At 45.5% G+C, this 16,095-nt stretch overlaps 1 protein-coding gene across 10 annotated transcripts in view; it reads left to right on the plus strand.

Annotated features, from left to right (window-relative positions):
- IQSEC1 (IQ motif and Sec7 domain ArfGEF 1) overlaps positions 1 to 16,095 on the plus strand; it is a 414,894-nt gene that overhangs the window by 313,891 nt on the left and 84,908 nt on the right. The window contains exon 1 of one of the 10 annotated variants that reach the window (XM_056861561.1): positions 14,122 to 14,210. The exons of the other annotated variants lie outside the window; for them this stretch is intronic. Coding sequence (XP_056717539.1) covers positions 14,146 to 14,210 — 65 coding nt within the window. The 5' untranslated portion in view covers positions 14,122 to 14,145. Of the gene's footprint in view, positions 1 to 14,121; positions 14,211 to 16,095 lie in introns of those variants that run through there. 10 annotated transcript variants of the gene reach the window in all.

The following is a 16,095-nucleotide window of genomic DNA, read 5'->3' on the forward strand; positions in this document are numbered from 1 at the left end:
CTAGCCTGGACCTTCCAGGTCAGCATCTTCTTGTGGTCAAAAACAAAGAGATATACTTGTGACTAAAACCCTAAGGCTGGCATTTGTATGCACCCCCACAAATGCATAGCCAACAATGTAAGGATCTCTTAGGCCTGTGTATACACTGAATTGCTCTGGCACATTCCTTCCCCAAAGGAGATGGAAAAAAAGACACCACTAATAAGCAATAATAAATTTTATCTACTAAAAAGTGGGTAGATCGAAGAAGGAGCATGAAAACATCAATTAATTAATGGCAGATGATAAATGCAATAATGGCAATCTCTTTCTTTCCCCCACTAATAAGCAATAATAAATTTTATTGATTAAAAGTAGGTAGATCAAAGAAGGAGAGTGAAAGTATCAATCAATGGTAGATAATAAATGCAATAATGACAATATCAGTCCTAGTGTGATTATTCCCATATTTTACAGTAATATCCCACCCTCTTCTTGTTCCCTTCATGGGGGGGCAACCAAGAGGGGTGTGTGTGAGTGTGTGTGTCTCGGGTCCTGGCAGGGACCAAAAGAAATGAGCTGCTGAGCTGAGAAGGAGAGAGACCAAGGCAGGCAGGCACAGAAACGGGGGGGGGGGCTAGAAAACACCTGGGTTTGAGTCCAGGGGGCTCTGATTAAGCTGTTGAGGAGGATGGGAGAGGGAAAGCTGTGGGGTAGAGAGAGGTGCCTAGAGAGCGGGGAGATGTGGGCTTCTGGTGGTGACATAGAAGGAGAGAAAGAAAGAAGCTGGAGCAGGATGATGCAGTGGGATAGTATTTGTAGAAACGCAGGTAGAAATCCTGGGGGCTGAATGCAGTGGTAGTGGAGAAAGAGAGAGAGAGAAGTAGGGCTGTCGATTCGGTTCCATCCGAACTGAAAAACAGCCGAATTTCCCCCGATCTGGCGGTTTTCAGTTCGGATGGAACCAAACTCAAAAAAAGGCTGGAAAACAATGTGCCGAATTCAGCGAGGTCTGGCAATCACCGGAAAAAATCGGCGAATCCGGGGGCTCCAAAGCAGCAGCATGACCGTCACTTAGTAAGCAGCATTCTCCCGTGGCCAATGGTGGCCAAGCTGGGTCTTCTCCTGGCCAATCAGAGCAAGGATTCTCAGTTTTGAAATGGCCAGGAGAAGAGTCTAAAAACTCCCGTCCCTCCCCTCCTGTCCCGACTGTATTCATTGCCTTCCATTTTGGTGCTGCTGCTGCTGAGACTCCGATTCCTGATTGGGCCGAGCAGCTGCTGCTTACCAGAATAGGATTGGATTTACTTGTCCGCCGTGCTCTTGCTTGAAGAAGACATCACACAGTTTGATTTTTAAGGTTTTCCTCTATACCTTTTCTCATGTGTGTGTGTGGGGGGAAGCAGAGGCTGTGTGTGTATGTGGGTGGGGGGAGCAGTTTCTGTGGGGGCAGAGAAGCCAAAGGGGGGCTTTTGCCCATTCTGCCGAGGAGATTGTGTGCCTGCTCGCCTCTGTTTTGTGCCCCTGGCCTGGGGTTGAGTGCGACAGCGTGGCTGTTTTTTGCCCTAGCCACCCTCGCCTGGGTTTTCTTCCCCGTTTGGGGGCGAGAACAGCGGTGCGCTTTGTGTGAGTCTCTCCGTCCGCTTTGCAAACACGCCTCGTGCGCTTTGGATTCTCCCCCCCATTTGGGGTGCGGCGCGGTGCCGTATTAGTTGGAGAGGTGGGGGTGAGACTTGCGTGAGTCTCTCTGTTGGCTTTGCAAGTGGCAAGCGCGCCTTGTGCGCTTTGAAATTTTTTTCCCCGTTTGGGGTGCGGCGTGGTGCTGTATTGGTTGGAGAGGTGGGGGGGTGAGACTTGCATGAGTCTCTCCATCTGCTTTGCAAGCGGCAAGCGTGCCACGTGTTGCTTTGCATGGTTTTGCAAACTCCGAGTCCACTCCAAACGGTCTATTTCTATTCATCCCAATGGGCAGATACGTGGGGGGACCAATTCCGAGCGCCATAACTTGGGCCCCCGTGCCCCAATCATCACCAAACTTGGGGGTTCTTGCAAGAAGGGCCCCCTCAAGCTACACTGAAAGTTTGGGACCTCAAACCCAAAAAATGCCCCCCGGAGCTGCAGAAAGGCACAAATGTGTTTTTTATGGCTTTATTCGGGCGAATTTTTCCCCAAACTCAAATCTCGCGCCGAATTCTACAGAACTGAAGCGGGGGAGTTTGGACTTTGGCATTTCCCAGATCAAAACAGGCCGGATTTTGCCGGATCCGAATTTTTTTTTCCAACAGCCCTAGAGAGAAGTATTAATACTTTGCCTGCTTCTGTTGGCCTGGTGCTGAAGTGGCAGCAGAGGTCAGTCTGGAGCAGGGGTCCTCAGACTTTTTAAACAGGGGGCCAGTTCACTGTCCCTCAAACACTGTTGGGGGCCGGACTATAGTTTGAAAAAAAATATGAACAAATTCCTATTCACACTGCACATACTGCTCAGCAGTAACACACAAGCTCACTCACTAGCAAACACACACACACAAGCCCACTCACTAGCAGGCACACACACAAGCTCTTTAATTAACAGGCATTTATACTATTAAAGGTGAAGGTTTCCCCTACACCACGCTCACCTCTGCAGCGTAACAAAGATATAGTTAGTATTTTGCTCTGGCTGGGTTTTATAGCGCCAGGATTGCACTGTTACAGCAACCGCCGGAACTGAAAGGGCACACAAAATCTCTCATGGTCGTCATCTGACTACAAAACCCCACTGATGTCACCCAGCAAAGAGAAACCGGCTATTCTTTTCCTACAGAAGAAAAGTGGGCAACTGGCCACCCTGTGCCACCAGATGTGGCATATATGCCTACCTCTCATCGGGCACACTACCGATGCCCAGGGAAGGGGCCAGCTGCCTGCTTAGGCTCAGTCCCCCCACTTAGGCTTTCTGCAAAATCTTCGTTTCTGCAAAAGATGCTGTGCAGTTTTCAGTGAGACACCAAGAAAGGAGAGTGGGGGGGGGGAAGAGAGGTAAAATTAGGACCGATTTAAAAAGGGAGAGGGAAAATAAGGATAAAAAAGAGGTAAATTTAGGAGGGGAAGTGGGAAAGGTCAGTTTGAAGGAGAGGGATGCAGGGCGGGTCACTAGTCTTGCAGGAGGTCGGCTTGATGCTTCCTGGGCATGCTGCTATATGGGGCTTATTGATTAAAAAAAAAATCTATCTCAGTGCGATCCTAGGGCCACTCTCTAAATGCACATTTTCCCCCGCCAAATCCTCAAAAGTCAAAAATAAGCCCCTATGCAGAGTTTTTGCAAATTCAGATGGGGGAAAATGTTTATGCGTGGAAGGTTTTGCCTTGGATTTGCCGCTCTCTAGATGCACATTTCCCCTATCTGAATTCTCAAAACTCTGCATGGGGGCTTTTTTTTGGCCATTTATGCACGGGAGGTTTTGCCTTGGATTTGCCCCTCTCTAGAGGCACATTTTTCCCATTTGAATGCTCAAAGTTCAACAATAAGCCTCCCCCCCCCTAATGCAGAATTTTGAGAATGCAAGATGGGGAAAATGTGCCTATAGAGAGCGGCAATTCCAAGGCAAAACCTCCCGTGCATAATTGGCCGAATTCGGCTTAGACAGGAGCAACTCTGGACAGGAGGCGGCGGGCTAAGCTCTACCAGGAGTAAATGCGGTTTACTCCTGAGTAGGCGCACTCGGGACCAGGCGAAGGAGGGAGGAGGCTAGACGGAGGGGAAGGGGTGGGGGAAAGAGAGGAAGGCGGGTTGCCCCAGAGGCAAGCCGTTGCCCCCCTGACAGGCTTGAGGTCCGGGTCGGCTGCCTACGGCTTCTTCCCAAACCACCGGCGGCGGCTGCAATTGGTGGCAGCCTCCTCAGCTCCCTCTTTTGGAGGGCTGGACGAAGGCAGGCAGGCAGGTAGGGAGGGGGAAAGGAGGAGGAGACGGTGACGGCCACCTCAGGTCACAAGATAGCGCCCAAGTGGAGCTGGTTGGCATGCAGTGGGAGGGGGAACGGGCTTTCTCCCCCTCCTGTTTCCATCCAGAGGCGGGCCGCACTACATCATGGGGCTCATAGTTCCCGGTGGGGAGGCGCGGCGCTGGTTTTGGGCCCGGCCTGAGGGGCCGGGTTCAGGACCCTGAGGGGCCGGATCCAGCCCATGGGCCGTAGTTTGAGGACCCCTGGTCTGGAGGACAGGCTGAGCCGTTTTGGGGATGAACTCCTGTTATACCTAAAATTCTCTTGGTTTTAAGGGAGTCTTGTGACAATTTCAAACTAAATTAACTTTATCTGCTAGTTTTCTGATTCAAAGAAATTCCTTGCTTAATGTTTGACTGTGGCAAAAGCTGACCGTAACATGATTAATATCATGGATGAATATTTGCTTGCAGATGTGTTGGGGCTCAGTTTTTGCCCTTATGATTAACTCAGGACAGAGGCTAAATCGTCCTCTTGGATGTGTTAGACATTTGGCTTATGAAAATCCCTTTATATACTCTGCAACATTTTTTTCCTTTGGTGTCACAAACAGTGACCATTTCTTGTGCCTGCAGGAAACTGAAATGATCTCAGCTAATCAAGGTGTTTTCTTTTAGATTAATTTTCTTGCAAAAGAGTGCTTTACTTTGCATCTTTCTTGTAAGACTCAGAGTCTGATCTGTGCTAATTCCACCCCTGGTCCTTTGGGTTCTGTTCTCTAAAAGCGAGGTGTGGAGGGAGGCTTTGAGCTGCCCCTTTTCCTATTTTCCAGGGTAGCCTGAGGCCCTAAACGAATATTGGGTTGCTGGAATTGCATACTTGAATAATTTTATGCCAGGATTCACAGTTGAATTATGGCTAAATGGCCTGGTGTTTAAAGTATCTTCTCTTAGAAAAATAGAATCATATAGCTGAAGCAGGCCAGAAGGCTACTGAATCCAACTTATACACTACATGTTCTATATATCAGCCTTCTATTAAACAACCACTTAATGTGTTGCAGACAGACACCTCAAGGTGCAAGCACAACACTTAGTTTGCATAAAGCATCTGGAAATGCATACACATATACGAAGCAGGTACATTTCTTTGAAATTAGTAAGACAGCTGTGTATAACAATATACAGCACTACCTAACAAGCCTCTTAGGGAAGGAAAGTTGTTAGTTGCTTTTTATTCAAATGTGTATTTTATGGGAAATCAGAACCTTCTGCCTTTGTAATCCCATGTCTTCACTTTTAAAATAATTTGTGTCTAGTGACCTCAGTACAAAAAATTACTGCTGCTGACATGGTTACTCAGACATGCTCCATGCAGAAGGTGGCAGTGTTTGATATTTTCTGTACATCAACTAGGTTGCTGTGGCAAATGATAATCCTTATGGTTCTGTAGGCATCATGTTACTGAAATGAGGTTTTCTGGTATTGCATAAAAGCAGTTATACTATAAAATTCATTTTCAAGACAGAAAGCAACTCATCTGCTTTTAACCCTTTTTCTGTTAAGAGCACAGTCAAGTATTTTTACGGAATTTGTGGTGATCAATTCTGGGTTAAATGCATGGGTAAGGCAAATTACGAATGCAGGCTGAATTTGAGTGGATGGCCAGTTGCATGCTCCTTACTTTAGTGCTAGGATATACTCAGTTTGCAACAAATGCCTGCATAGATCCACGTTGAACCAAACGTATCTGACCAAATTCAATCATTCACTTTTGTGATTTTTGCACTGCTTTGACTTTGCTTAGCCTCAGAATGGATTGCTACCCATTTTGATAATGTAATTGCCCATGATGTTTGCCTCATGGTGAAGAAGTAACGATGGGCAACTTTGTGTGCTTGCTGTCTCTGTCCCTCTCTCTCTGGAGAAGTGAAAAAGAAAAAAAGCAGGAACTTCAAAGTGTTCGTGACTGACTGACATGTACCCACACCCTTCAAGGAGCAAGGCCTCTCAGCAGGATTTTGCAGCGCTTTCCTCACTACTACCAAATTCCTACATCCTGCCAACAGAAACATTGCTGTAATGATCTCGCTATGAAGGAAGGATCATACACATTTTTCATGTAACCCTATGCACACTTGATGAAAATAGTAGCAGGCAGTTATTTGCAAGTAGGAATCTTTCTTAGTATTTCCTAATTGGATCATAGCAGTGTGACTTTTTCATGGATTGCCTTGAAATGTACTGTGCCTGAATAATTATAACCATAAACCAAATCATTTAGAACGTATGCTTGAAAGTTTTGGGGTGGGAACCTGAATAGTTTATTTCCTATAAGGATTCTAAGAACATAAGGAAAACAGAACTATTCCACCAGGCCTGTACTTGAGAGCAGCCACAAGTTTATCCATCGTTGCTGGCCTCCCCTTCCATCCCCCCACTCTTGGCATCTGTGGGGGTTGACTTGCTAAAATCCAGTTACATGGTGGCATCTTGGGTTTTTACAGCCACCTCGTTTATAGTTTATTATATGATGCTTTATCAATGTATGTTGAGTTTATTGATGTTTTATGGTTTTATGTATTTTAGAGGTTGTCACCTGCCCTGAGCCCGGCCTGGCTGGGAATGGGGGGGGGCTATAAATTTCATAAATAAATACATAAATAAGAAGAGCCCTGCTGGATCAGACTAGTGGGCCATCTAGCCCAGCATCCTGTCTCACACACTGGCCAACCAGTTACTCTGGAAGGCTAACAATAGGGCATAAAGGCCAAGGCCTTTCCCTGTTGTTGCATCCTTGCACTGGTATTCAAAGGTTTACTACCTCTGAAGACTCCCTTTGGTCACCCTGGCTAGTAGCCACAGATAGATCTATCCTTCATAAAGTTTAACCCCCTTTTAAAGCCATCTATGTCTGTGGCCATCACAACTTCCTCTTGCAATTAATTCCATGTTTTTATCACTCACTCCAAGAGTAAAGAAGTATTTTCTTCTTCCATCCTGAATCCAACTACTCATCAACTTCATTGAGTACCATGAGTTCATTGAGCTATCCACTATGACCCTAAGGTCTCTTTTCCTCTCATTCTCAGAATGTTCAGACCCTATTAGCATAAACCTGAAGTTGAGATTATTATTTTTTTGTTCCAAAGGGCATCACCTAATACTTACTTACACTGAACTTCATTTGCCATATTGTTACCCACCCATCCAATCTGTGGGGTTTCTCCTGGAACTCTGCACAGTCAACCTTGATTTTCACCAGCCTGAATAATTTTGTGTCATCTGCAAACTTGGCCACTACATTGCTCACCCCTTTCCTGATCATTTATGAACAAATTAAATAACACTGGTCTCAAAACCAATCCTTGTGTGATTACACTGCTTTCTTCTCTGTATGGCAAGAACTGTCCATTTGTTCCTACTCTATGCTTCCTTTCAGTTAACCAGTGTAATCCATAAGAGGACCCTTCCTCTTATCCCATGAATAAGCTTACTCAGGGTTTTTGGTGAGGTACCTTGTCAAAAGCCTTTTGAAAATCAAAGTATATTATGTCTACCAGATTACAGTTATTTACAAGTTTGTCAAAGAACTCCAAAAGGTTAATGAGGCAGGACTTTGCTTTGCAGAAGTCATGCCAATTTTCTCACAGCAGGCTTTGTTCCTCTGTGCGCCTCATAATTCTGTTTTTGAGTACAGATTCTGTTAGTTTGGCTGGGAAAGGTGTTAGGCTAACTGGCCTGTAATTTCCTGGTTCGCCTTTGAACCCCCCCCCCTTTAAAACTTGGTGTAACATTTCTATTCTAGTGTCCCCTTTTTCTTCATTTGCCATAGATATGTAACCGCAGAAGTCTATAGTCCCATACTTGTGAATATGTCATGGAACATGCTGGGTGACCGTGGACCTGTTGCACTCTCAGACCAAGAAGGGGGAGAATGTTGTAAGCGCCTTTGGGTTTGCCACCTAGGAGAAAGTGAGGGAATTAAGTAAATTAAAAATAATAATTTGTAAGCTATATTCAATGGCTATCTTTCTCATTTGTCCCAAGAGTTGTCTCTAAATTGAAAGTTTGCATAAGATTTCAGCACAGGTTGGTACATTAAAACATAGGTCATAGATACATGTGATGAATTTTTATGGGACAATTAAAAATAGTTGGATTTGTTTGAGTTATTTCAGACCCTGTTAAAATAAATAAGAATGACACAATAAAATAAGGGGGAGGGAACCCAATTGGGTTCCTCACTTTGGAACCTCACTTTGCTCGATAGTCACCTGATTGTAACCTTTATCACATCCACAGCTATATTCTTTAACTGTAGTTCAGATTAGTAAACATTTTTTCTCAGAAAAAAGTTCTAGGCCTATCTTTACAGCTTTGAAGGGCTGTGATGGGAAATTGTTTCTCCTGACCTTCACATACATGCCTTACTTTGAAACTATTTCTGAAAATGTTGATATGCATTTGTACAAAATAAGAAGTAAACATGCCAGTTGCGCAAGTGCAACATTTAACAATATTACTGAAAGGTTGACTAGTGCTGTATAACATCCATTTCCTAATTGTATTTACTTGAAAGTAATTGTTTTCGTTTCAATGGGCTTAGGATTTCAGCCAAATAAATCTATCCCATCGGCCAGAAAAGCTGAACAATATAAGGTCCTCATGAATATACTATAAAAATATAATTAGGCCACATAGAAAAAGAATCACAATATTATTTTGGTTTAGTCAGCATTTTGCACAAATCATTATAATTTAATGTGTTAATTGCGAAGATATCAATGTTTATAAATCCGCTGGAGTGCAACAAATGCAATTTGTAATTACAAGCACACAGCAATTTGGACTATGTGTCATCTAAATCAGCAGTAATTGTTATCCTGGCTAAAAAGTTAATCATATTAAATATACAGGAAGTGACGTGTAAATGCCTTATAAAAGTATGGAATTAGAAATTTAAATAAATTTTGGTTTATGCTAGAAGACGAGAGCTCATATGAAAGAAAACATAACAAAATGAGGTGGGAATATCCTTAAGAATTGCTGTTATTGTGTCCACACTACAGGAGAAACATAATTTTGGATAGTCTTTAATTTTTATTTATTTAATTTAAAATAAAGTCCAATAGGAATTCCTTGGGCAAAAGAAACCATATCCATTAAGCTATAATTCACACATCTCTGTTTTAGTATGGCTCTGACATACAGCCCATTCCTGAAGGGGGGGGTAGATCCAAGGTAACCAAGAGCGGCGCAACCGCGCCACCTCCTCTGAGGCTTCCCGGCTGCTGAAAATAAATACCAAACAGTTTAAAATAAAATAAAAAGAAAATGCCCCCACTGTAGTCAACAGTGCTGCCCCAATCTAAAAAGGTAGTTCAGCAATGCCGCAGTGCGATTGGGCGCTCCTGGGGTGAAAGGAAGCTGCCTAAAAACAGCTCCACCCCTGGGAACACCCCCCTCACACACACTGGTGCAGGCTTTTCCTTCTGGGAATTCCCTGCTGGTGTGGCTGCGTTGGTGGCGGGGGCCGGCACAGCTCTGCAGCTCCCCAGCTCCGCCATGTTTGCCCCCAGGATGGCGTAAGTGCTCATTGTGTGTGTTAAGTGCCGTCAAGTCGCTTCCGACTCATGGCGACCCTATGAATGAAAGTCCTCCAAAATGTTTCATTTTGGATTGTCTCATCATACGGTTTTCAAGGTAAAGGTTGGTCAGAAGTGGTTTACCAGTGCCTTCTTCTGCGCAGTACTAACCAGGGTTAGCCGTAGTGGCACTGCCGTTGTCTGCAAAAGATCTTCCGCCAGTGTCACCTTCCACTACTGCTGCTGCCCAGTAGCTAACCTTCAGGGATTCCTCTGCCCCCATCCTCATTGGAACTCCCTATTCTCTTCTGCGGATGTGGCGGTGGATACGTCTTCGTCTGGTGTCTCAGCTGTGACCATTCCGTCTTGAGTGACTCTGCTAGGAGTTTAGTCTCTTGATAGAGTCTAGACCCCTTATTTATTGCTCTCAGCTTCCCTGACACACACAAACCTCTTCACCATGTTAAGGTGTGCATCCAGAAGGGGAAGTGCTAATTATCCTGGGTTAAATGGGCACTTACGCCAGTGTGAGAGCTGCCAAGACCATATGGAAATGCAACACACCATTTTTCACCAGACTTTCAAAGCTTCGGGGTTGGGGGTTGGGTGTTAGGAACAATTGCTTACCCTCGTACTATCTGTCATCCCAGCAAGGGTGCCCCGGCAGCCTCCAACAGTTCAGGCATGTGGGCATGGTGTAGTGTCTGTCTGCTCTCCCTGGGGTTTCCCTGCCAGGCTTCTAGGCTGTTAAAAAAGTGTCTGTATGCTTAAATTTGGACTTGCCAGATGGCGAGCAACCACCTTGTATGTGGAGTGATTTCCAAGGTGAGTGCTCACCATCAGATCACCCACATGCCCAGAGTGCAGGACTATCTGAACCAGCGCGTTCTCCTCATTTCACTGCCATAATGCCTTGTGTCTTCTTGGTGATATTTGCAGTGATATAATGTAGTAACACTGGTGAATCAATTTATAGAGGAACATGGAGGAGTGGGCATTCAAACTGGCCTATGGGGTCCTCTTCCACTACTGGCCATTAGTCTTTGCAACATTCAGAACACTGAATGAAAGCTGAAATTGACAAGAGTTTCCTCTCCCAGTAGAAATGAACATCTACTACAGGGGTTCCCAGTGTGGGCACCATGGCACCCACAGACACCTTTTCTGGTGCCTGCCAAGTGTTTTTAGGAAGTGGATAGGGCCAGGTAGGACTCTTGCACAGCCGGGCTTCTGATTATCTATTGGAGATTTGATGGGCTGTGCAGATATTTTTAAATGCTGCTTTGGCAACAGCTGCCAGCACAGCACAAGGATCTACACTGTGTTACTGAAGTTAAGCTAAGGCATTCTTTTTGTGGCTGGCTCCGCCTCCTGAAGCAGCCATTTTGTGGCAGTCATTTTGTTGCTGCATACACCATGTTGTGTCAGAATGCCAAATGTGCCAACAGGTTCAAAAAAGTTGGGGACCCTGATCTACTATTTTAAAAAGCTGTCTATTCCTTTGGCCATCTCCACATCGACTGGGAGTGAATTCTATTATTTAATTATTTTGTCCATCCTGAATCTATTGCCCATCTACTTAACTGGCTGCCCCTGAGCTCTAGTGTTATGGAAGAGGGAGAAAAGGTTCTATCCATTTTTTCCACCTCATGAATACTGATAAATCTCTGTAATGTACCTCGTCAGTCATTGTTTTTCTAAACTGAAAAGTCCCATACTCTTTACCCTTTCCTCATGAAAAATTTGCTACAAGTCCTTTATAACCTTGATTGTCCTGTTCTGTGCTCCCCTCCGCCCAAGTTGTACTGTATTTCTTAGGGCCTAACTACATTTTCTTTGCAACCTGCCTGGGTCTACCATGAATCAGACATGCCTTGCGAGTTCTCTGCTCTTAACTCAGTTCCCAATCCCAAGGGTGTGGGGCCCAATTAAAATCCGGACTGTGGCACACACGGAAAGAGAGTTTAAGCTGTTTTCTCAATCCAAAACAGCCCTATGGAGCCACTCTTTGCCCTGTAGGAGAACTTGTGTACCGATGGCTGCAGTACATTTTCTCAGCCAGGGAAATAGTAGCTTCCTAGGATGTTTCAATGTTGAGGTGGGGGGGGGGGAAGCATGGGGGGAAAGTCCCTTCTGCTTGCACACTGTGGTCCCAAACCAAATTTGGCCCCTGCACACCTGGGAATAAAGTTCTGTCCAGGTGCACATCTGAGCTAAAAGGTCTTACGGTGGACTCAGGGATAGGCTTACCAGGTCCCTCCTGTCCTTCGGCGGGAGGTTTTTTGGGTGGAGGTGAGGGGGGATTGTGCGTGCGCGGCTGCACCAACGCAATTACATCACTTCTGGTTTACAACCGGAAGTGCTGAATCGCAACAGGCCTTTTCCACTCAAACTCCCAGTGATGCAGCACTTCCGGTTGTAAACCGGAAGTGATGTACCGCTGCAGGCAGGCGCGCACGCACGCATTGCCCGCCAACCCTCAGCTGGTCGACAGGCAGCCAGGTGGATTGGCGGGGGTTTGCCACCTGACACTTGGCAACCCTACCCAGGGAGGATGTGAGTAAAATGTAACAGAAAGCTTGCTGTGTCATATTTAGATAGCGAAGTGTCTGTGCTGAGCTCCTGCAGCTTTCAAGATATATACCCCAAATTATGACTGGGCTGTGGGCTAGATGCTGAGCCCACAATCCAACAAGTAATACTGGTAATGCAAAAACCGTATACAGCACTGGCTCTGGTCTAGCTTCAAAGCCAGAAGAACTTCTTCCTGGATCCTAATTGTTGTGTATGCATATAAGTATGTTGCCAGTAAGCAGGGGAAACCTGCGGAGCCTGGGGTTCTCCGAGGCTCCTAAGACTCTAAGTGCCCATTGGCCACTAGGGTTGTTTCCCCCCCCCCCAATCACGGGCTAGGGGGGAGTGGCCGCAGGCGGCCAGGGGGGCATATAAGCGGGGGTCTGACCACTGTAGTTCAGTTCTGTTCTTGTTCACAATAAAGCGGTTGCCGTTGGAACTCCATCTCCGACCTCATGTGTTCTCCCCATATGGACTTAACATTAATTTTGTAAAATTTAATGTTATTTATTATACCCTGGCTTTCTCCCCAATGAGGACCCAAAGTGGCAAAGATTGTTCCCCTCGCCTTCATGTTATCCTCACAACAACCCTGTGAAGTAGGTGAGGCTGAGTGTGTGTGACTGGCCCAAGATCACCCAGCAAGCTTCCCTGTAGGGAGACTGTTCTCCCTTGTTCATTGCCTGCCAGCATACTAAGAGCCAGCACGGGGAAATATCTTTTTAAATGGCACCATGTTTGGCAGTACAGCATTTCCAGAGAATCAGTTCATCGCCAGTGTGACATTTATGTGACACTCTAGGATTTGGGCAAAACTCGAGTTTTGCCCAAATCCTAGAGCATCACGTGATGTCACTTCCAGTATTGACCAGAAGTGACATTGTGCTGCATGCAAGGCATCATTCCCCTCCCTGTTTCTGCACCCACCTTCACTGGTTGGCAGCCTACTTCCATGGAACAGTGAGATTCAAACCTAGAGTCTCAAATCCAACACTCTTAACTACTACATAGGAATATTTTGCCCTTCTATGCAAGCAAATTTGAAACCAATCTGACTGTGTTGCACCTGCAGGCATGTGGATTTTGCAGTTCAATGAGTTTTAAGGGCTTCTATGTTAAGATTTTGGTTTTAATTAACTTTGAGCCCAATTATGTGAAGAAAACCCCTTTGGTGAAGATAAGAGACACTGCTTAGATTGCACAGAATAAAATCACAGAGGGCGAAACCGTGGATTAAGAAAGGAAAAGTGACGGGGGGGGGTGTGGAAGAAGGAAGGGAAGAGGCGAGTGGGTCTCTAAAGCAACTCCAAGCAATTCCAAAGCCAACGCAAACATTTGTTGCCACCAAAGCCAAGTGTGTGCCTGCCTGGGAAGGCAGCAACTTCCAGTGTCGCCAAAGCTGCTGAATAGCAATGAAGTCTGTCTTTCCCAGTCTGAATGCAACTATTAATAGCGCTGCCAGAGCCCCCCTCTCCCCCCCCCGCTCTTTCCATCACGTGAAGGGAGGACGGGAGGAAAGCGTGTGAGCGGGAGGCGGCAGCGGCTGCTCTCGCATCCTCCTCCTCGTCACATTCCTGCAATGCCGAGAGAGAGAGAAGCATATTTTCTCTCGCTCTCTCTTGCGCTAACCTCAGACTTTGCTCCCTTCCTGTGGCGGTAGCAGCAGCTACCGCCCTTCCTTCTTTCCCTTGGCGCTGGAAGCCCGTCTCGGCTTAATAAGATCAATGCACCCCTCCCATCTTTGGCATTTGTATTCCCGGCTCACACTATTGGCGCGCTGCGAGCGGGATGGAAGTGTGTAAGCGCGCGGGTGGGGGGGGGGGGGAGCGCGCGCGCGCGCTGGACTGAGAAGGGTGGACCTCGGGGCGCGCGCGCGCCTCTCCGGACCCCCCCCTCCCCCCTGCTCGGCCGCTCGCGCTCCGCTCTCAGAGAGTCCCCGGGGCGCTCTCCGGTGTACCGCCCCCCCCCCTCCCCGCGCACCCCGAGCCCTTCTCTGTGCCGTCACTGTGCGGGATCGAAGGCGAGCCCGAGGGAAGGATGCGCTAGCAGCTCGGGGGGCCCCCTCCTTGTGACTTCTCTCCAGCCATGTGGTGCTTGCACTGTAACTCGGAGAGGACCCAGTCACTGCTGGAGCTGGAACTTGACAGCTGGTAAGCCATTTCCGTGTACTGGGAGAAGCGTAGGTTTGCCTAAAGCATAAAGAGTCGTTTTTAGGGGGACGGATTGTTTCCCCCCCACCCCTCCCCTTGTGTTTCGGTACGAGAACAGCTTTGTTCGGTTAGGAACACTGGTTTTGTTTGTGTGTGTGAGAGAGACTGTGTGTGCCAGCGAGCAAGCATGCAGGCAAAAGAATCAGCTGCGCATACAATACTAATCCCGTGACACAAAGGCTTTTTTTTTTCAGTTTTCTTTGTCGCTGACTTTTTTTTTTTGCAGTGTGAACAAAAATAACCTCCTACAGAAATGTATTTTAGCAAACAGCCCTCATGCAATTACAGTGTTTCAGTACACAGACCTAACCTTAATAAAAAGGCAGAAAAATAAAAGCACATTTGGGAAAAAAAATACAGAGTGCATAATCTGCCTTTTCTCTGCATCACTGTGTGCTCATTCAGTTTACATATTCATGATATAGTAAGTCCTGTTTCAGAGTTTTAAATGCTTTGCAAATGTATCTTGATTACAGCCAACTGTAGCTTTGTTTCCAGGATATCTTGGTTTTCTGGGCTCTTTTATATTCTACAGCACATTTACTTGGTTTTCAAAAGCAAAACACTACGGCAATGCCATCTGTCCTTCACAGAATTAAAATTAAAAGCTTAGTCATTTGAAGATGGAGTCAAAAGTTGTTTAACTACTTAGCCATGCTATTACTTACAGATGAAATATGAAGCTGCCAACAGCCTTTAAAAAATAGCCGTTTGTATCTGCAGTTTCTCATAGCCTCTTCCATTTTCTCTCACACAATATCTTTTCATTACTCTTAGGAAACCAGAGTTAACTACTAATACCCCTTCCATGGCTGTGATACCAAGCACACTTATGTGGAGGAAATCCCACTGAATCTGTAGGGGCTGTATAACATGGCTGAAAGGCTGAAATATTTCGCAATTGCTTTTGGTATCTGTTGCAGGTCGTCTAGAAAAACTACTTAATTTGTCAGTAGCTGCAGTTATATGTTCCATTACAGTGCTGAGACCATTAACCAGAGTTGACTGGATTCAAATAGTAGCTTATTTCTGGTTAGAGGACAGAGAACATATCATAGTTTGTGACAAAATGACAAACTATGGATTGCTGCAGAAGCATTTAATTGTCTAGCTGTGTATGTGCACAAGGCTGAGGATTCTCTGTTCCAGTAACAATAAACAAGATTTGTTATTATGATTCCTGCCATTATCTTTAGATAGGTCATGGCACATGATTTGCATGCTGAAGGTTCTGGGTCAAGTCACTGGCATTTCCTATTAAAGGATTTCAGGCAGCAGGTTCTAGAAAATACTTTTTTTGACTGAGAACATAAGATGTCATTGCTAGTCAGAGTAGGACCAACTATCTTACTCTATAAACATGTGTGTTTTGAGTGGTAGTGCAGCAGCAACCACAGAGGTTATAAAATGAGACATAAACACACACCCTTTCCTGCTAGATACATGGCAATATTCCATTGTAAATTAAAGACTTGAACATAGTGTAGAGTACCATACAATTAATTTAGGAATAATAAATTACACTTTTGGTTTATACATTGAAAAGTATCTGAATTCCCTGGAATCTGTTTTAATAATTTTTCGTGACAGGTAATTTGATCTGAAGGAGGCTATTGCTTTCCCATCTGTAAAATCCACCAAACCCATAGAACAACAATCATACTCCAAACATTAACAGATCTCAGATCATTTTAAGATGTAATCTCTGCAAATGAGTTCAGCTGAAGGTTGCTAAAATAATATAATATGGCTGGACTATAACTATATTAATTGGAGCTGCAATTAATTGGAGTGGCAGGATCCATGTAGAACTGGTTTTGGGTTT

This window comes from Euleptes europaea, chromosome 1 (assembly GCF_029931775.1).
Source record: "Euleptes europaea isolate rEulEur1 chromosome 1, rEulEur1.hap1, whole genome shotgun sequence".
Taxonomy (NCBI): Eukaryota; Metazoa; Chordata; class Lepidosauria; order Squamata; family Sphaerodactylidae; genus Euleptes; species Euleptes europaea.